Source organism: Ammodytes marinus, assembly GCF_949987685.1.
Source record: "Ammodytes marinus genome assembly, chromosome: 13".
Taxonomy (NCBI): domain Eukaryota; kingdom Metazoa; phylum Chordata; class Actinopteri; order Uranoscopiformes; family Ammodytidae; genus Ammodytes; species Ammodytes marinus.
The window spans coordinates 20179641-20202786 of record NC_137217.1 but is presented as its reverse complement, the minus strand read 5'-3'; the positions used below and the strand labels follow the sequence as shown (position 1 = coordinate 20202786).

General features: G+C 42.5%; 1 protein-coding gene across 1 annotated transcript in view; it reads right to left on the bottom strand.

Annotated features, from left to right (window-relative positions):
- The window catches only part of kcnn3 (potassium intermediate/small conductance calcium-activated channel, subfamily N, member 3), a gene marked incomplete at its 3' end in the record, with an annotated part of 83422 nt that overhangs the window by 24794 nt on the left and 35482 nt on the right, over positions 1–23146 (bottom strand). Inside the window, exons 4-6 of the mRNA XM_080039145.1 lie at positions 13370–13666; positions 11940–12061; positions 8308–8449 (exon numbers count right to left, since the gene is read on the bottom strand). Of these exons, the coding sequence (XP_079895271.1) occupies positions 8308–8449; positions 11940–12061; positions 13370–13666 (561 nt within the window). The remainder of the gene's footprint in view (positions 1–8307; positions 8450–11939; positions 12062–13369; positions 13667–23146) is intronic.

Genomic DNA, 23146 nt, shown 5'->3' with positions numbered 1-23146 from the left:
ATCCACTCTGTTTGTGTTTATTCAAAAACTATGAATTAAATATGATGAGAGCCAATGGAAAACCCACAAAGCATGTTTGTGCTTTAGGGAAAATTGCCCTGGTCGTGTTTCTACAGTACAGTATGTACAAGTGCTGCGTGGCAAGCACATGCAAAAGTGTGTGTATGCGTGCGGGTGTGTGTGTTCAAAATTGTCCTCTTCGGTCAGGAACAGCGGGGTGCTGATTGGTTTGCCAAGGCAGGCTATGTGTGTGAGTGCATGCCTGAGCTTGTGGGTGTTTGCCTGTGTGTGTGTGTGTGTATGTGTGTGTGCGAGAGAGAGAGTTTACTAGTGTATTTGCCGGCATCCATTTGGTTTCAGCAGGGTTCCCTGTGCAATCACTACAGAGTGACACGGCTGATGATGGCTGTGCAGCTGTGATTTGTTTCATATACGCCCGAGTGTTTCCCCTCGCTCTCCTCCTGTTCCGCGCAGCCATGGATGTGGCAGTCAGTAAAAGGGGGAATCACCCATCTGTGCAGCGTCTGTGTGACATCCACACGCTCCAGGTATAAAAAAAACTGCGTCCCTTTCTCTTTGTGTAAAACAGTTCGCAAACAGGTCAGCAGGAACACATTGGGAAATGACGCTCAACACAAAGAAGTGCCAAATTTGTATTTGCTCAATTACTACACAAGTAGAGAGAGACAGAACACAAAGGTTTCAAATGGCAGCTACTCTGCATCCCTTTAACCTGACGACCCAATCAGAACAACAGTGTATCAAGAGGCTTTGGTAAACAGGAGACAAAAACAAACACATATTTTTTTTTTTTTTTTTAACCTTTATTTATACAGGTAAATCCCATTGAGACCGGAGACTCTTTTACAAGGGAGACCTGTTTTCCTTTCCCACGTTACCATTCACACACACATTCATACACCGATAGCAGGCTAACTATCGACATTCACACGAGGCAAGGTGGGTGAAGTGTCTTGCCCAAGGACACAACAACCATGACACAGGTGGCAGGGCGGGGATCGAACCTCCAACACTTTGATCATCAGCCGACCCGCTCTACCAACTGAGCCACAGCCGCCCCAAACCATATTCAAATGGTAATGCTTTACTTTAACCTCCACCATTTGGCAAACATTACAGAATAGATACATTGTACATATGGTTTATAACACAATACAATAATTGTAGGTATTTATATTTGTCAACTATTGCAACTTGTCCTATGAAGACATATTTTTCATAATTAAAGTGTGTTGTGTAGTAGCCTCCACTTCTGGGTGCTACCTACTGTAGTTGTTCACAAATTAATTGACACACTTAATGCATACAACCACATTAGAGTGTGTTAAAAACTATTTATTACACATCTATATATTGCTTATAAAGGCTAAATAAGGGAGGGGGGTTAAAGTAAATGAGTGTTTATCAAGATGCATTTATTAAGATATGAGCATGCAAGTACAGGACTGCATCCTCCACAATGAGATGTCCTTTGGACAACATACACCTCTTGCTGTATGCAAGAGATCAGACAAAAAGTTCACTGTATTTAAACATGTTGTGGTTCTCTACCCTACCACTTTCAGCCCACGCACAATGACACACTAACACACGCTCACACACGAACACCTGGCACATCCACTAGGTAGCCTCGGGGCAATGGTATATTCCAATAGTGTTGGCCTTTATCTGTTGTCATGGTAACGACGGCGAGAATTCCTCCTATGGAAACTCATTACAATAATTGTCAAGTGTCAAGTAAGAAAAAAAAACACATCCTTTTCTCTCTGCCCTCAACCTGTAACCTTTCTTTATATATTACCCATGACCTGCTGCGCCTGATGTCCTTGGTCCATACAAGCCTTACCCTTCTCCTTATACCTGCAACTTCACTCCTTTTCTCTGATGATCAATGGAAAAATAAACCACTTTGAACACTCTGCATACTGAGAGTGTGTGTTGTGTGCAAGTGGCAGGAGAGAGGAGAGAGAGTGTGTGTGGGAGTCACGCTGAGAGTGTATGTCAAGCTCTGTGTCAGTGTTTGTGTGGAGGATGCAGTCTGTAGCAGTGGGCTTGCTTGGCGTGGTCATTCTATATCCTCTCTCTGTTTTGAGTCTTTTATGTGTGTGTGATAAGATTACAGTAAGAGTTGTACTCTGTCTAAATCACCAATTGGATGATTCACTCAAACAAATGGAGTGTGCTTGTGAGTGTGTCTTTCTGCACAAGTGTGTTCATGTACACATTTAATGGACTATACAGTAAAGAAAGTGGGTGAACTGGCACAGACAGAGAGCTTAGACAGACACAGCGAGGATGAAAGAATACAGAAATCTGGGCGTTTTGAGTGAGGAATTAGGGACACCAAAATCATCTCTGTGACGTAGATGCTTCGTGCCAGTGTTTATAAAAGGGTAAAGTTTAAGATTTATAGTGCAGTCATTTTGAAAACCAGCACTGGTAAACACATTCTGTGAGGTAACTCTCTTGTTGTGGAAAATACTAATGCTACAACATTCAGCTATGGTATAGTTGCCGCTTGATTTTTCAGTGCACTTTAACAAAGCACTCTCAACTCAAGTACAAAAGGGACCAGGCACGTTAAATGTGTAAATGGAAGATTGGTACTGGTAACAAAATCACATTTTAGCAGCGTATTATCTTATTGTCTTGATTAAACAAAATCAATTCAGATGATTTGCAAATTTGAATTATATTTTAAGTCCTATTTCCTCTTTTATTTTCCAGACTCTCATAAGATTTAACAAACGCCACCATACTCATTAGGACATTTAATTTCAGATGACTTGACATTCAGCTTAAGAGCTTTTAAAAAAAATACTTTTTCTTCTATTTAAAAAATATGCTGGCAGTATATTTGAAAATTATAGCATGGGACAAATAAAAGAGTAGTGCAAACAAATAAGTAAATTAATTTAGACCAATTTTCAAAAACTTGTCATTCCTTTAAACAACAGTAAGATACAAGTGAACAAGAAAGTGTGATGACAAGACACAGACTAGAAAATTAGACAACGACATGAATCGAGCAAGAGAGACAGAAGAAGAATAAATGGTTTGAGGAGGGAAGAACACCTGTGAGGCCAGGCAAACAGAGGAACAGTCAGCAGCTTTAACACTAATACCAACAGATGGACGCTAGATAGAAATAAACACATGGCCTCAGGGAAGGAGAGACGGACAGAGAGAGGAAAGAGATGGCGGGATGAATAAAAAGAGGGAGAGAGAGAACTAGGGAGAGGTAGAGAGTGGGAAAGAAAGAAAATTAAAGACAGAAAGGGAGCGAGAGAGGGATCGAGAGAGTGGGAGGACATGGCACACAGAAAGGTGGGACCTTCATTATGCAATGGCAGTCAAGGGAATAACACACAAACGCACGCACGCACGCATGCACACACTCTCTCACACACACTCTCTCACACACACACACACACACACACACACACACACACACACACACACACACACACACACACACACACACACACACACACACACACACACACACACACTACTAATATGCTCTGTTTGCAAGCCAACAAACCCAAAACACACAGAAGCACAGATGCAGGCTAATTCAGGAAGGATCATATCATACTACTATAAAAGCAGGCGAGTCGCACCAGTTGGTCGACAGTTGGTGCGCATCCAGTGCCAACGCACCACTTCCGCTTAAACCACTTCCGAAGTAAACCACTTCCGCTTAACAGCTCTATAGAGCTCTATAGAGCTGTTAAGCGGAAGTGGTTTACTTCCGGGACATGGGACCTCTCGGCTCGAAAAATTACAACGGTAGTCAATGGAAAGAAATTTATTATTTTCTGGTCCCAGTCATGAAATGCCTTCGATTACACATATGTTTTGTATGGATTTAGATGGTATTTTTTCGTGCAAAGAATGGAACAATTTAGCGAGTAGAAGCTGGATACGGTCAGGTTTTGTGCAGAGCGCTTTTGTGGACTACAGCTCTTCGCTGCTCTTGACACTTATGATATACGTCACCACCACTCGCACCAGCTTAGCTCAGAAACATGGCTGTGTCTTTAATGCACTTTACCGCCTTCTTTCAATGACAAGACAAAAGTCTTCAGCGTGGCGAAAACCACTACACAAGTGGACATGTGGAGAGTTTCAATTTCTCGAGTGGGGAGATTGTTGGCGTTGTCCACGCCAGCCATTAGCATTAGCATTAGCACTGTCAGTCGAGAAGTGGAGGGAATGTGTTGAGGTGACGTCACAGAGGCGACAAGACTTGTAGTTGTTCTCGTAACATTTTTTTAAAAGCCGTTAGACGAATAATCATACAACATACCGTCAAACTCTTCACATGAAAAATTATCATTTAGACCCATACAAAACATATATGTAATCCAAGGCATTTAATGACTGGGACCAGAAAATAGTAGATTACTTTCCATAGACTCCCATTAATTTTTTTTCAGCCGAGAGGTCCCATGCCCCGTAATTCCGCCACTTCCGCTTAACAGCTCTATACTGCTACATACCTGCCACATGAAGCAGCAACGGCCCAGATAACGGACATAAAGTTTAACGGTGAAGCAGCAACGGCCCAGATAACGGACAAAGTTTACGTACGGCAGGTTAGAGTTTACCACGTAAAGTTGACCGTCGACACTCCCCAGCAACCGGCCGGGCTTACATGGACCACCCGCCGTCGACACACTCTCCCAGGTAAGACGTCTACACTTTGACAAACTTGCTAAAATACTTTCTAAAATGTAGCCTAATATCACTGTCCTCCCCCGTGCTTTATTTCACCGCCGTGCTTTAATTCACCGCTGTCTTCAGGTAGACAATAAACATTTGCAATCTCGCTCTCGCACCCCCCTTCTCCCTCTCCCCCTCCCCCACACAAGCCCGTGCTTTCATTCACCGCCGTCTTCAGGTAGGCTAGACAATAAACATTTGCAATCTCGCCCTCGCACCCTCCTTCTCCCTCTTCCCCTCCCCCACACAAGCCCGTGCTTTATTTTGCTGTAGTTTGTTTTTGCAATCACCCAATGGTTAATATTACATATTTAGTCGTTGTTACACTTTGGCATCTTACAAGCTAGGGGTGTGCACGTGTACACGTGTAACCGTTTAGGACAAATCAATAAACGAAAACTTTTTTTCTTTTTAAAGCTGCAGCTGAGAGTTTCAGCCGTTGGGATCCCAACGGCTGTTTTCCCAACGCTCTACCTGCTGTAGTTCCTCCCTCCGAACGACAGCTATGCGCGTTCATGTGAATTCAGTTACATTGACAGGAGACAAACACCATGTCCGATTCCGAGGTGATTAAACATTAGTAATGATAACTACATACGTACATATTGAGCATCTACATTTTAATCACAGACATACCATGTATGTTAGCTTAAAATCATTGTAAGTGTGCTGGTAGGCCTAACAAAAGTAGCTGTAACAGCCAGGCAAGATAGCAAACTAATTGTAACAGAGCGGAGAGGTGTATGTGTATCTCCTACTATCTAGGAGCAGCTGGGAGGGGCTGCTCGGGGCTGCTGCTCGAGGAGCGGGCTGTGTGTCAGTGCTCCCGCTGCTCGTTGAGAAGAGGTGATACTTGCTTTGGCGAAAAAAGTCACCAATAACACCAGAAAAAAAGCTAGATTTGTCGCTTGTCGCTGTTTTGAAAAAAAAAAGTCGCCAGGGGGGCTGAAAAGTCACTAAATATAGCGACAAAATCGCTTTGAGTTGGCAATACTGAGCACAGGACGAGGGCTATATAGGGCCAGCGGACGTCCTGCTGCTAGCGGCAGGCAGCCTAGGGGCAGAGGAAGGGGACGAGGTCGCGGTCGGAGAGGTCTTGATGTGATAGGGCAAGAAGACATGGCCGGTGTACTTTTTTTCGAGCTCTCTCCGTCTCCCTTTCAGCAGTTAACTTTTCAACATTCGTCTTTCCTCGTTTTTTTGCTGTCTTAGCGGTGTTAGTTGTTGGTATCCTGGGAATGGTAAATTGAGGGTTCGTTTGTGAAGACATTGCTACTCGCTGTCCGCCGTAGTAGCCTAGTACCAAACAGTAGGCTAGTGTCAGACTGCTAGGGTCGTGAACGCTCACACAACTGACGCATCAACGTCGTTGCCAAGGTCCCACAGCCAATAAGAACGGAGAATCTGACCTCGCTCTGATTGGTCAAAATTAACATGAGCGGTGGCAATTTTGGGGGGCAGCACACAGAGGCAGGGGGGAGCAAAGTGATGAAAAAGTATTTTCAGACCACTTCACCTACATATAGCTGAATGGCTATTATGACAGTTTGGCCAAATATTACAGTAAAAAAACTCTCAACTGCAGCTTTAAGTTTGGAATTTTTTATTTTTTTTTCAAGGAGTGGTGGGTGATGTGAGCTACTGTAGGCTACTAAGCAGATAACAAAATACATTATTGTGTTTGGTAACAATATTTAGCCTATTCATTTAACTATTTAACTGCTCCACCTTCAGTTTCACTTTCCTTTTCATCTCCGTCTCAAACAGCTGATCCGATCAGCTGGTCGGCTCGCGAGCCCAACGGCCCCGACAGCGGGACTCAGTTTAATCACAGATGATCGCTAGGCAGTTATGATCACTCGAAGTCAAAAAGCTAAATTATGAGCATCGGCAATAACATAATACGTCGACCCCCCCCCCCCATATCAAACGGTTAAAGGTGTACACGAAACATTTGCAGCCATGCAACTGTTTAGAAATGTTTGTAAACGTTCACACCCCTATTACAAGCCCATTGCATTGACTACATGTAATATACTATTATGCTCCTTTACTTGGCCTACATTGTGTCTGACCAGTGCCTCTCTCTCTCACACACACACACACACACCATCTCTCTTTTTTTTATTCAAGTCTACACATTGCTGAAAGTCAGCTTGAAGCTGCTCTTTTTACCTACTGATGCCCTGCCACTAACATGTTAAATATGATTTGAGGTTATTGAATGTTTCTCCTTTCATTAACAACTGTGCAAATCTCCTTCCAATGAGACAAACATGTTCAGCTGTCATTATCACAAAAGAACACGCTCACAGATCAAAGTAATAATAACAGCAACAATGTGTTATGCACAGGAGATGAACCAACCACCTGTTAAATGCTGCAAAAAATGTGGACGGTCCCTGAAGGGACACAAGCTGCTGAGGAACCTCCAGGCTGGCCCTGGATGCAGCCTCAGAAATGGGACCAGACTCACAGTGGTCCAAATTATGGACAGGGCAGTGGAGTGCAAAGTCGCAGTCGGCCCTAACAGGGGATTCCGGGTATTCCTTCCAAGATATACCGCATCATGACAGGGCCCAGGAGTTCCCCTTTACAGTTCCCCCTTCGCCTGGCATTTGCTGTTACCATCAATAAAGGTGACATAAACTCCCCCCCAAAGCAACCAGCATTGTGGGTGACCTCAGTCACTCCTCACACAGCCTCTGAAGTCTCCTGCCATCTGGGAGAAGGTACCACAGCCTCCATAGGCTCCACCAGCCTGGTAAACAGCGTTTTCCACCAGCCTTTCAGGAAGCTCCACTATCTCCCCTCTCTTCCTTCCCTCCCCTCTGCCCCCACAAATTCTTGATTTTTACACCCCCTCCCATTTGCCCCAAAGACTCCTGGACTCTGTACCTATTTATACTCAGTTTACTGCATATTGCACATATTGTAAATAATGTTCATCATATTGCACATTTTAATTTGTAATGTGTTATACTGCCTTACATTTTGCACTACTTAAAAATGTATTTATTGTATATTTCATCATCTCTTATTTGAACCTTTTGTACTTATTGCCACCTGGTAACTTGCACAACCGCACTAAACCGTATATATTCACGTGCTATAAAATAACTGAACTTTCACTACAGCATCCCAGCTAGGTGATATTACCCTGTGAAAATTGTGCAATACAATGTTACCAGTTCACTTATGTGTGGTTGGGTATACTTTATTTTGTGCTTTTATCTCACACTTCATAGTTTGCGTACACTGAGTGGAGTTGCTATAGATTCCATTGTACATGTGCGATGACAATAAATGGAATCTTAATCGAACTCCTGACACACTGGAGGTAGAGCGCGCAAATGACAGCATGCTCTCTACTGTGCTGACCTTTAAACGAGGAGAGGACAGCACCGAGAGGAGGCTGAGTGAGAGAGAGAGAGAGAGAGAGAGAGAGAGAGAGAGAGAGAGAGAGAGAGAGAGAGAGAGAGAGAGAGAGAGAGAGAGAGAGAGAGAGAGAGAGGGAGAGGAGTGGTGGTGGTGGTGTTGGGGGGTAAATTCACTTACCATGATTCCTGTGAGCAGACAGACTCCTTTGCCACAGTAAGTGTGAGGAACCATGTCTCCATAGCCAATGGACAAGAAGGTGATGGAGATAAGCCACATGGCTCCCAAGAAGTTACTGGTCACATCCTGGGCATCATGATACCTGAAAAGTAATACAGTTCAGGGAGCAAAGTTGGTCAATACTGAAAAGATGTAAATAAAAAACAGAAACAACATCTGACAAACATGTGTACCTCAACGTTGCCTGACAGAGAACATGATATCATGACTGCAGCTCTTGCCCCCATCATTCCTTCACTGTGCACAACACTGCATAGAAATCAAAACTGCGGCCTATCTGATCTGAAACAGTCATTTTCTTCAATAACTATTTAACAGAAATAAACCTAAATTTAGACTTGGATGTACAAAGTAGATATACAGTATGAGCCACCTATTCTACAGCCTGAAGTTTCACACTCTCCAACTTCGCACAATGTTTGAAAAATATTAATTTAATTTTCTTTGATTTTTTTTTTTTTTTTTTTTGTTTGGAGAAGACGAGATGGAAACTAAAAGTGGATGTTGACCAAACAACGATTTTCCTGGCAGCTGGGTAATGATGCATTTAATCAGGTTTATTACCAACGGACATTTTCCCATTTTTTTTTGATTAATTCCAAAAGTGTTTAAACATATAAAAAGGATAACGTTTTGCCGTTAGAATATAATATTACATTAATAACATTACATAACTCATAAAATCGGAGTCTTTAGATTTGAACTTTTTATTCCCAAGCCACAGTACATTTGAGCATTTGGGACATAAACCCCAGAAGAAAATAGTAAAAATGCTCTGCTTTATGTTCAAAGGATGGGAAAATAGCAGTTTAACCAAATATTTAGCATTTAAGCAGTAAATACACATATTTCATACATTGGCAGGTTGGTATTAAAACAGTGAATGACATTACACAAACATAAAAACATTTGTGAAGTATAAACGATTAAGGTATGGTAAAATGTATAAGAGATATTTTTAAATATTTATTTGTCAATATGTATAGCTCCTCATAAATCACAAAGAAGTAAGAATACTGTGTGTGCACTGCATGTATACGCTGACTGTTGATTGTTAAAATGGACAAATAAAGTAAAATCGAGTGCACAACTGGTGAGAAAGCCTCTTAAACTACTGTCTAAAAATGGATTAGGTTGCACGCATGTCCTAGATTATATTTCCTGCCAGCTGAATGTAATTGCTCAGTTTGAATTCAGCGTCCAATCACAGTCCGGTTGTCTCACACACACACACACACACACACACACTCACGCACACACACACACACACACACACACACACACACACACACACACACACACACACACACACACACACAGAGGCCACAAAATATATTTTCAAAATGTATATGAATATACATTTTCCTCCATGTTCTTCAGTTGAACTGTGTAATAGAATTTTTACTTTAAAATGAACAGGAATCAAGATGTGTTTCACATTTCAAAACACATTCTCATGTTAGGTGACTGGTTGGATTTTCACATATGACAAACCATTCCTCAACAACTATGAAATATCATTATGCAATATTATCAAAATAATATAAATCTGACGGAGTTGACAAGTATATCGGACGGAGTTGACAAGTATATCTTATGGATTTGACATATCTGACGGTGGTGACAAAAACCCATGTAGTCATTTTAACCATCAATAATCAATAGTAGTGATTTTATAACAGCATATTATTGGTTGAGCATTAATTCAAGATTCACATTACAGTCTTTCAATCAGACTTGCTCTAACAGACTCACACCAAATTGCCTCATTTTGAATATCATCCTGTACTTTTTTAAGAATCATCCATGACAAAAGATTGTGAGAGTTCCTATAAATACAGTATTAGAAAAACTAAACCCTATTTCTATATTTAATACAATTGTAACTAGAACTGCAAGCAGTTATGAGGGGGCCAAGCCTTCCGGCGCAACTCGGGACCCGGGCGTCGCAGACCATGCCGCCGGCCGCTCACTTCACATAATCCGGGATATAATGTTTTTGAATGTGGGATGTTCGGTTTGGGAGTTAAAGCCCAAAAAGCAAAGAAATAGCATAGAAATAGGCTATAGTGGATGAGGAGATATATAGTTTTTGTGTTTTTGGCGCCCCCTCATGGCGACATTTTCCAATTTCTTTTATGAACGCTAATAAGGATAGCACCAACGTACCTCTTAAATTTGGACCTGATATGAAGTACAGTTTTGGATTTATGAATACTTACGAACAAGGTAGTACAAGTTAGCTAATTTTCAAATATTCAAAGTGCTACCGTTTCGTCATCAAAGGTCGTATAAAAATTTCGAACAAGTTTTTTCCTTGTGGGTCGGTAGATGTTCTGTGCAAAGTTTGGTGATTTTGCGAAAAATCTATATATACGCAAATGGGCGTGGCCTATGCCAAAAGATGCAGCTGACTCCAGTGAATCTGTGAATAAAAAGTTTTTGACTGTGGGAGGTTCGGTGTGGGAGTTATAGCCCCAAACGCATTTTCCTTGGTGTAGCGCCACCTAGTGGCCGGCATGTCTGATTTTTTTTGTCTGCGTACACGGCCCGGACCTGGATCTAGTCATGCAATTGGCATCTCTGCACCCTTTACGGTTTGGGCTGTGGACACACTTCTAGGTGACTACAAATAATAATCCTTACAAAAACAATAGGGTTGGGAACCGCGTTGCTCTGCAAAACGCGGTCCCAGCTCCTGCTCGGGCTTGGCCCCCTAATAACTTGAAAACCACCCAAATATGATGCCTTCACATTGAATGTCAACTCCGTCATTGGCCTGTCACCACCGTCAGACATGACATCTGACGGTGTTGACATATTTAACGTTTCTTAAACAAAACCAATGGAATGTTTCTAGTAGCCATTTGTTTTTTCTGTTGATGATAGGTGCCAGTATGAACTGCTTCAGGAAAATAAAATGATCGAAACATTTCAAATAACGGTGTTGACATATCATGGTTGTGACGCAGGACTTTCAAGATTTGGAATCTAAAATATTCTAAACACTTATCAGAGCCTGTCTGACTCTAATGTACTCTGCAGAGGTAGAATGTGACAAGAGGTCCTTCATAGTGACAGCTGCCCCTTATTTTTCCTGATTTTATTACATTTTAATGCGTTGTCTGACGGTGGTGACAAAAAGTGTCCCACCACATAGAAACCTTATAAAACATGAATGTGTTGTAGAAAACTGTTTTTATTGATATGAGAGATTATTTAGTGTTGCTTTTGATGAAAAAAGCTATTTTTAATCATTAAAGTACATTTTTAATAGGTTTTATTGCATATGAATGATTGAACCCTTCTCTGTGGACACCCTGTTTTGGACGTCGTGAGAAGATAACAAGTGTCATATATTTGACATAATAATGATAAAATAAAATTGAAGGGGATAATTGTGCTCCAGACATTCTATTCTTAATCCCTAATAACATCTACAATTTTAAATATTTTTACTTTTAAACATAACAGCAGTTAATATTGGAAGACGGTCTTTTGTCCCGCTTCTCAAAAATCACTGACACAATATAATACAGAATAAACCTAAATGGACTGGCATTGTCACTGACCTCTCACACACCCGTACGGTCCAGGCAGCGATGATCCACAGAGAGATGCTGAAGACCAGCAGCACCGTCCCGGGGCAGATAGTCATGAGGGTTTTCATTACAAACCGTGTGTTAAAATGCACCTGCAATACACATACACACACAAGTACACACACACTCAGTCTTTAGCAGGGCTGATGATGAATGACATTGTAACACACATTATTTTTCAAGGGGCGGGTTAGTATCGCCCTCCTGTACATGGTGTTTCTACTCAGACTTGATGTTTTACTAATTAGTCTTCTGAGTAGTTTTTGATAGCGACAGCACTCAGAGAATCCCCACAGTAATTGGAGTTGAGATCGAGGGGCTCGCCCTCTGACACGGGTCAAGCCGTACGCCCTCTCTGAGTAATCGGCCTATTTCAGTGCAGCTTTTTTTATCCGAGGCTCATTTGTCATCAACTTCTGGCAGATGGATGATCTGAGAGAGCAATGACGGAGCCCTCAGAAGGGTTAAGCAGCTGATAAATGAGATGTAATGTAAGAGCTACATTCTAATGTCAGCGTCCCCTCCCCAGCCCCGTCAACACAGCCTGCAGGGTTAGAATAGTGTTGTTGCTGAGACACTGGCGACCTGCTAAATTACTAATTTAAAATTACTCTCCCGCTGTCATCCTCTCCTGCTTGTGGTTTGCTGCACTTCCACCACCCCACCCTCCAGCTCCACTTCCACGACTTTACGATAACGTCCCGTCGTTTAGTGTCATTACAAACCTGGCACCAATCATTTATCGCGCGGCATGCACAAATTTCTCCGCACTGCATCTCTTTCGAGTCCTTTTTCTTTTTTCATGGCCCATTTGGGGTTGTGTGCAATATCTCGTTCCCATTTCACGCTCTCCCGTATAATAATAATATTATATTATGAGAGATCCTCCCCTGCTTATATCTAAATCATTATGTGCAGAAATAAATAAAGGGAGAGCAAGGGGCTTTGAACTGGCAGATGAAAAAAAAGAAACAGGGTGAATAGAAAGGGCCGAGCGGAAGGAAGGAAAGAAGGAAAGAAGGAAGGACTTGAGATAGATGGAGAGATAGAGGCCGGAGAAGGATAGGGACAGTGTGGCAGACAGATTTGATTCAGAGGAGAGAGCTCTCTTGACCTTAATTCATTTACACTTTTCTCGCCTCACCTCTTTCTATCTGAAAGCTTGGACCACCACACTCCTCAGCGCATACTGCAAACATACACATACACACAGACACAAACACACAGACACACACACAGACACACACACACACACACACACACACACACACACACACACACACACACACACACACACACACACACACACACACACACACACACACACACACACACACACACACACACACACACACACACACAACACACACACCAGACAGCACAAACAAAACCCCTCTGACCTTATTTAGAGCACCTATACTTCTGGAGGAGGCGTCGGTGAAGAGTTTGCTGTGCAGAAGCATGACTCTGGCGATGAGGTAGAGGCGTAGGAACATGGGCACGCTCAGCACCATGTCCAGGTCTGCCTCGGCCTGCGAGGGCGCGTAGGAGAAGGCCAGCCGCGCCCGCCACTGGAACTTAAAGTCCCCCGGCACCGGATGCACCGCAGACACCAGCAGCTCCAGAGAAATCAGCAGAACCCTCTCCATCGTCATGGCGATACGCCAGTCGTCCGCTCCGTTGTCGATGACGAACAGCTGCAAAACAGGGGAACAGGAAGGAGATGAAGAGAGTTAAAGGAATAGTTCATCATTTTAAAATGTTTAGCTTTTTGCCTCACTCTCTGGCTCAAGAAACGACAGAAACTGTTTAATGCTATATAGAAATGGGCAAAGGTCAGTCATCCAGCTTTAGCTTAGCTCATACACTGGTAGTCACGGGGAAATATAAACTTTATGACATCACTACACACTCCTGTGTGCTTGTTGGGACTTGTTTATTTACCACGTTATGGTGCACACTATATTTTTGACACATTATGTCATTTTAGAATCAAATACATGCATGACTGTCACAGGCATTTCCTGGTTTCCTTTCAGTATGCTTTTGGTCTGTAAATGTCCTAACGTGTAAAAATCTAAACGCTGTGCTAATATTTCAGCATGGCCGTCTGCTGGCTGGCACAGTCCACTCATCAGTACAGGCTGACTGATCTGATGATTAAAAGGAAGCAGGAGAAACCCAGTTGTAAAACGCCATCCATCTTATCAGTAATCTATTCAGTCTTCACACACAGAGCCTAAGTTCATTATCATATACTCTACATCTCTTACTAAAATTAAACCAAAGATGCAGAGTCACCCGAGGCCTCCTTAGGAAAACCAGGTTCCTAATTATCACAATCACAATATTTCTATTCGAGAAATAAACACCATTGGGTCTGGTATATATCTGCCAGACTACTGAGCACGTGCCCTAACAATGCTTCTTTAATTGCAGTTTTCCCTCACTATAATGTTGATGTGCTTGCGCTCCTAATTGCTGTGGTTTACTCAAGGCCAATGCCGTTATAACAAAGTGGTAAGAGCAGGTTTCATTACAGGGGCCTTTCCTCCAGACGGTGCTGACAGCACACTGAGGGGGGTGGGGAATTGTGGATGAGAGGAAAAAAGCGGCAGAAAGAAATGGATGGGAATTGCAGAGGAAATGAGGAGATAAAGATAGGCACGAGGAAATATCAGGGAGAGGAGGACACTATAAAAGAAAGTGCATGAAGTCTTAATTTCTTCTAACTAGAAAATTGACATGGTGCTGTAAAGAGATTTCAGACCCGTTTAGCACAAAGATCTTGTGTCAATTATTTTCTAGTAGTGTATGTCTGTAAACAAAACTAACCGTTGCACGAAATCAAAGAGGAATTACAGTGAATATACACTGGAAACAGGCTGGAATCTTGCAATTTAACAGTGAATTTCATGTTTTACAATAAAATAAAATGTTAATTATGAACAAAAAAGTATTGATCAAGGTTTCTTCTAATATATTTAAGAGAGAGAGAGAGAGAGAGAGAGAGAGAGAGAGAGAGAGAGAGAGAGAGAGAGAGAGAGAGAGAGAGAGAGAGAGAGAGAGAGAGGGGTAAGCACAACACAAAGGATGAAAAGAAAGGCACAATGAGAGAAATGAGGATTTCCCCTGCTGTAAATCAGAGTTTAACAGATGCTGTACAGCCTCCAGGAACAGCAGTGCTAACAATTGCTCTACCACATGATTCATCTCGAGGGCTCTTAGCCCACACAAACATTTATTTGGGAATACAAAAAAATACAATAACAGGTCAAACATCAGATCAAGTGGACATGACAGAGCAACTCTGTGTCACAGCTAACTGGCTGCTGTCACGATGAAAGCGGACTGAAGCACTTTCTCCACCAACTACGGATACACACACACTGCATACTTCACTCCTTATCTATACTGAGCTCAGCAGGATGCGTGTACTTGCCTTGTTTCACTGTTATAACATTTGTGCACACATCAAGCCAGCATGTGTACACACATATATGTAGCTCCCACCCACCTGAGTCACTGTGTAAGCTATCATCTGAACCAAGGGTCAAACGCAGGCTGTTTTTCTTTAATGATTTGGGTAAGTGTGTGTGTGTGTGTGTGTACTCTAGCCTACTTGTGTGTATTTGTGTATGCCTGAGTGAGTTTGTGGGAGAGTGTGCAGACCCAGCCTCGTCATGGTGACTGTTGCCAAGGCGACAACATCAAAGAGCAGCCAAGCTTAATTAGGATCCCCAGTGAGAGAGAGAGAGAGAGAGAGAGAGAGAGAGGGAGAGAGAGAGAGGGAGAGAGAGAGAGATGGAGAGAGAGAGAGGAATAAGACAGAGTCAAAAGAGAAAAACAGACGAAACAAGAAGAAAGTAAGAGGAGATACAGGAAAAGAAGGCAGAGAGGTGTGTGTGACAGCGAGTGAAGAGGTTCAGAGAGTAAGCACAGACAGGCTGTCTAGCTCTCTGCAGAGCTTTGAAAAGCTGTGTGTATTTACTCATATTCTACATTTTGTGGACAACAATCTAGTTACACAGTCACATTACAGGGACTCACTTCCCCACTGGAAACAAAAAGGCAAAGGGTTGGAGTGACACGTGTAAAAGGGGAATCAATTTTAAGAGTCGATGAAATATCCTCCTTAGTGAGGATTTATGAGTTTTTGTGTGTGTGCTTGTTTGACCACTAAATGGCTGGTTCCAAGACACAACAGCATCTGATTTGAGATAGGTAACTTTAACTTTACTGTACTCTACCACTGCAGTTATCCACTAGTCCAAAGACAATGTCACCTTTATCCATGGAAGACCGCAAAGAGATTACTTCAATGCAGACATTATCAATGATAATTAAACTTTAGCTCAGTTAGGGAACGTTAACGTCAGAGTGTCGGACTCTAGTCTGCTCATTTGAAAACAGTGCACTGTACCAACAAGATACCATGTCCTCTACCTAGAATATTTCTGTTTATAAATCTGTATTAAAAGCAAATATGGACTTTTATGGATTTTGTACTCTTCATCGAAGTGAGAAATTGGGGACATCTGTAAGAGTGACACGCCTATGTTCTACAGTTTGGCTCGTTCTATATTTGGCTTACATTAAATTAGGCTATTAAATGATTCCGTATATTCTTCCGTATATTCTCAATCATATCAATATTTTATATTTTCCAAAAAAAATTAATCAGTTTAGCATGGGTAACCACTTTTAGTTCATCCTCCTGCCCTTTCTCACCATTTGTTAGCTGTTATATCCTTTACCATGTTTTGTGGCTGCTGCCTTTTTGCTGTGTTATCACTATTCAAACCTGTACAACAACGAGTGTGTTAAATTACTGAAGCACAAAATTGTTTAGCACACAAAGTTATTGGTAGGGGTCTGAGCAAGGTACACCCACAGTCTCACTAAATCCTGTGGGAAACATTGCGTCATTCACTCTTTTTCTCTGTGTGTTTTCTCTAGGTTTTTCTTCCTCCCAACATCCCTCCCTCCCCTCCCTCCACTGTCTGAATGACATCTCTCCAAATCATAACAGAGGTGATCCAGTTTCTTGCCATGCACAGGAGGAAATGAGTGCCTCTTCCTTCCTCTTCACTCAGCCCTCTTGCCCTGTCTTCCCTCACGCTCCTGCTGTTGGTCTTTTCCTGGCTAAATCGCCACGAGGAAGGGATAAATAATTAAATTCCATTAGGAAAGTAATCTATCAATGGGAGTGAGTGAGTGCCACTGCCCCCACATAACCAGTACAGAGGGAAGGAACGAGGGAGGAGGAGGGCTGGGAGGGGGAAAAGTGGGTCCTTGTTGTCCGTGTACGGTGTATGTGCACTATATGCGTTCAACCACAAACTGTCGAGTCCATTAGCAGAGGAAAAAAGGGAGGCAGACGTCTTGATATTTTGAACAAAACGTGGCAACAGGGCAGAGGGGCAAGGGACAAGGAAAGGACAGAAGGAAGGAAAATGAAGGGGAAAAATGCAGGCCAACAGGAGAAAAGGGAGTCCAAAAAGAGAAATGTGTGAGAATGACAGCAGTGAAGGTCTCTTCACAGTTGAAGGTGTGAGGTCTGAAATGACATTCTCTGCCTCAAGCATTTGTCCACTGCTACATTTGCTTAAAGACTTTGCCTCTCCTCCATCCTTCCTGTCCCTCCATCCATATCCAGCCATCCGTCCGTCAATCCCTCCCAGTCCCTGCGGCTATCGTACCTTGATAATCGTGTTATGTCCCTAAGTTGCAGATGTCCCGCATCACGGAACCAGATGCAATGCTAGCCAGTCCAAGTGAGTGAGTTAGTGAGATATGCAGAGGTACTTTTACACACATGCATGCACACACACACATGCATGCATACACAAAATCAGACTGCGCTGTCAAATGCAGTATAAACTAAAATGACTCTGACGCAGGCAAATCAGGCTTATGCATTTCCCATGGGAGGCAAAAAGACTAAACTTCAGTCTGGGATGGATAAAGGCCCTTATCACTGAAGGAGACGCTGAGGGAGTGAACCCTGTAAGCATGCATGCATACTTTTACAAACACAGACACTGTAATACCTCTGGGAAATGTCGGGGACTACAGCATGGAAATCCCTGAAACAGCCTGAGAATAATTGGGGCGGACCAAACACACACACAAACACACACGCGCCACAGACTATACTGTACATGAATATGTAAGGAGGACTGGAATTGCAGCACTGAGGGGACTTCCCCCCATGGCTGTTTCTACATAGTCGAAAGAGGAAAGGAAGTATGGGTACGTGTGAGAGATGAGGACGGGTTCACGGTTTTGGCGTGTGCATGAGCGATAGTGTTGCCTAGTTTGCCATTAGAAAAACTAACAGAAAGTGGGAGAGACTGATGAAGGGATTCCACTCACAGTGTTTAAATACCAAAGTATCTACACAGCAAATTCGTGAGTGTTAATTTAACACCCAGGGTGTCAAATTTAACACCAGCAAAGTGTCTATATGTGTCCACACTCAACAGTGTTAAAGTAACACTTTTAAAAATGTTAAACAGGTAACACTCATTTTTTGTTAATCTAACACTTCTCATTGTTAAAATTGAAAAATCTACTTACTTTCTCAAAGTTATCTTCCAATGTCAGCTCCAGATATGAAAGAAAATGGCGGTTGGTATGGTAAATGGTAAAAATGGTAAATGGACTTGTATAGCGCTATATCTCCGTTTATCACAGACTCAAAGCGCTTTAAATTGTTTTTTGTACACATTCACCCAGTCACACACACATTCATACACCGATAGCAGCAGCTACCACGCAGGGTAGGTTTAGCACTAGGGTGCTAAGCTAACTAAGCTAACTATCGGGAGCAATTTGGGATTCAGTGTCTTGCCCAGGGACACTTCGACATGTGGCGGGGAGACGGGGGATCGAACCTCCGACCCTGCACACCAGAGGCGAACGCCCTACCCACTTCGCCACTGCCGCCCCAAAGAGAAGGAGAATGATTTGTAGGCGTGGCTAGTATCTACGTCATGACCAAATTTAACGACGATGTAAACAACACCCAGATTTGACAACTTAATCTTCTCAAAAAAATTACAAGCAGTGTCATTTTGTCAATACAACACCAACACTCAATATTTAACACCAACACCCACCATTTAACACCGACGTATTTGCTGTGTACTTTTTTTCAATGCAAACAGGAAAAACAAACTGGGATGCTAAAAATGGCCAGAGGTTAGCAAGTCACAAATGGCATCTGATTAATAATTAACATTTCTTGGAAATGATTGGTTGAAATGCTTATTTAATTTCTGCAGTCTAAGGAGGATGCTGTGGTTTCCTCATTCTCTTACATTATGACTCCCCAGGACGGGTGTACATTATGCACAATCTGCAGAACATGCCATCAAGACATCATTGTCCAAGTATTGGACGTCTCAGGATATTAAATAAGACAACCCTTTTTGGAAGGCTATACACTTCATTTGACTAATGCCGCCTGCCAGCCTTTGAGTCGCTGTGAGTGCCAAGCCGCTGTCTGTCTTCCTGATCAATGTAACGGCTTTGGAAATCCTCCAAAAGTAAACCGGATGACACAGTTCACTTACAACTACTCTCTCAGAGTTTCTAGTAATAAAATAAATCAAGTCATTTATTAATGTCTGTCGAAAATAAATTTTTACCCTTTCATTTCCTTCTGTTCATTCCATTACCTTGTGTCTTGACTCTTGTTTGTGTGAAAAGAAGAGAGGGCCACTGGTGAGCTGTTAGATCAGTGAGTCACCCAGAAGAAAGAACTTCAATCACATGAACACGCATGCATGGATGTCCCCGGATGCTACATACAACACATGAAAAATATAGGTGCAACCTCCGTAATAATAATATTGGCTGATAATATTAGTTAATTTGGAATTATTATAAGGTAAGATTTAGCCTGGTTTTAACAGACTCAGACTTTCCCTCCTTTTCCCATCCCTTGACTCCCCTATTCACTTGCTAACCTGTCCCCCCTTTCCTCATCACCCCTCCAGACATTCAAGCAGCACATTTTCCTCCCTCACTTCAGTTCGTCCTTGTTGGCTTTTCTGGTTTCTTGCTTTGTGCTTTTGTGTTTGAGCATCTGTTCTCTGAATGTTTACCTGGAGCTTTGCCTGCCTTTCAACTTTACCGTCTGTTACATGGCTGCTTGCTTGTCTGCCTGTGTGTGCCTTTCTCTACCTGCCAGTGAGCTATTTCAGAAATCGATCACTGCAATCATCCTACTGCCTCCTCTTGTCTATGTGAGGGTCCTCTCCCTATTGCCCTGCATAACCAGCCGTGACACAAACGTTCTTCTGAGTTCATGGTAGAGATTAGCCTGGCTCCGCCCGCCCGCCTACTTCCGGCCAAATTTCATTTTCCCTTCAGTAGTCAGTCTGGGGGCCTATCCGAAAAGTCCAATCTCCTAACCTATAAGCCTCCTTTCCTATACCTTAACCCCTAAACGTCATCGGGGTTAAGGAGAGATGAAAGGTGCTTCCTATCGAACATAGGAAAGGACAGCGCTGTTTCAAATGAATTCGACTCCACTTTTCCTAACCGACGTCATCTCACTCGACGGCGAGTATTGCTGACGTGAGTCACTAGCGTGAAACTACACTATTCTCCGAAAATTGACTACAACAAGCGCTCGTTTGATCCATGCGTTCTTTTCATATTGATTTTAATCAGGTTGTCGCCAACAGAGTGAGAATCACTCCCATATATCCCAATTCACATGTGGAATAAAAAGAGGCTACACTTATGTTGATGTTGAAATGAACTGCTAACTTCATTAAATGTGAAGTTGGTATTTTATTTTCTTATGGTGTAAATCAGGGGTGGCCACTGTTTTTCAGCTTGTGAGCTACTTTTAAAATGACCAAGTCAAAGTGAGCTACCACCTACTATAAGGGGTCAAAAGTCACGGTTCGGTACGTACCTTGGTTTTTAAGTCACGGTTCGGTTCTGTATGGTACAGTTCTCAGTTAAGAGGAAAAATGTGTGCAGAATTGAATTTTCACTGAGGGCCACATACAGAAAAATCTACGAAGGGCCAGGTCACTTTGCAAAAATAACACATTTATCAGGATATAGCTGCTCTGATGTTTAGTTTCATAGTGTCTTCGTAAATTGTAATCCTTCTTCACGGCAACACTTTACTTGCACATTAAACAGATACACCCCCCCTCTTGTTAAATGCCATTGATACACCCAGTGTTTTCTGCTTTTGCGTCCAATGTCCAGCTGGGTGAAAATAGTAGCCAGCCGAGATCCCGCCCCTCCAAGGGAGGTCCGGGGGTATGCCCACCCGGGAGATTTTTTAAAGTTTTTAAAGTGAAATGCATGAATCTGGTGCACTTTGAGAGGGAAATTAAGAGGCTAAAGCTGAAGAATGTTATATGAAAAAAATGGAGACACTGTGTCAGATGAATTGGAAGCTATTGGAGAAGGACACATGGATTTTCCATAATAATATTAATTTAAAATTAAATATTATGCAGGGTCCTCTGGGATGGGCTTGGTGCTCTTTTTCTTTTATGGGACATATTTCTCTGTAATATAATGAGTGCATTTAAATTATTTAAAAATTAAAAGGGCCATATTACATCATATTTTTAAAATGTGCCACATCCCAATCAATCAGTTTTGACACCCCTGCACTAGTGGGTTAACTAAGAAATGCAAAAAAGTTTAGTAGTTTGGACACCCCTGCACTAGAATATGTGGTGGTCTGTTTGTGTGAACAGTCTTCCTCTCTCTGGCTGTATTTTACATAGTAGAATTTGTGCAGAAGCCTCTCCACTTCCATGGATGAGCTTTGGTTAGCTCACTGGCTAACAAACTGATATGTACTGTATGTCAAATTAGAAAGTGGTGTCCTCTCTCCCTCCACCGAACGTCGGCGCATGCTCGCACGGCTCGTTCGCTCTTTCATAGTTAAAAAAATAAATAAATAAATTAAATTAAATTTTTATTTATCAGGTCACTGATAAAGTGGTGGCCACTAGGTCGATCCGCCACCCCTGGTGTAAATTATGTGCTACGAAAATAACTATGATGTTGGTCTTTTACGAGTTCTTTATTATCTTAATGGGGGAGGGGAGGGGGGTATTTTGTTTTAGCCGAGTTAAATCTTCCTCTCTTCTCTTCTCCTCTCCTCTCTTCTGTTTTACCTCTTGTTCGTATTCGTGTAGAGTCGGTAAACTCCGGAGGTGGCCTGTTGCTTTAAATCTTGCCGCCGTAAAGGATTATGGGATAACACTATCTCCTTTCCTTTAGCATAGGTTGGTCCGGAGTAACCTATGCTAAAGGAGGGTTAAAGGATGAATCGAGGCTCCTTTCCTATGCCTTTCCTAAGCATTTTGAGAATTCGGATCACCTATCCGCCGAGTACTTCCGGTTCATCTCGATAGGAAAGGAAATTTCCTATGCAAAAAATACTTTTCGGATAGGCCCTGGGTGTACAGCGCATTTCCCAGATTCTCCGGAGAATCTACGATCGTCCAATCAGCGAACAGAGCGAGTGGCTGAGAACGCTCCAGTTTCAGTTGAATGCTGCATTCAGCCAAGTCGAAAATCTCCTTCTTCCGAGTATAAAGATACTCGGAAGAAGGAGATTTTCGACTTGGTAGTTCCGAGTTCCGACCTGTATGTGTTCCAGTGCATCTGCTCACGAAAGTATGGACGCCTAAAACCTTTCTCGTCCAAATAACTAAACGTTAGGCTCTAACAAGTTACTGTTGCCAGGTACCGGTAGATTCATAGACTACAATATGTAGTGAAGTCGGAAATTTCCGAGTTCCCTGTCCAACTGGAAGGCACCATCAAAGGCCGGCTCATGACACACGTGATGACCAAACGTGATGCGATTGGTTGGCTAATCCAGAGTGGCACTGGGCAGATCCAATAGTTTTAAACTTCGACAGACACCCGCCTCCAAGTGAGTGAACGTTTGCCAATTACAGCACTTCCAGACCTTCTGTACAAATGAAATGAAGTACGATGGTCTGGTTGGACCAGGCTAGGTAGAGATAACAATCCCAGCTCAAATTCTGTATGGTAATACACAGAAGGGCACAAAAAAGAAACGTGACTGAGGAAAGACAAACATTGAACCATTATTATGTGTTTACATGCCGCATCTATATTGTTTTTTTCCATTAGAGTACTGTAGCATATCT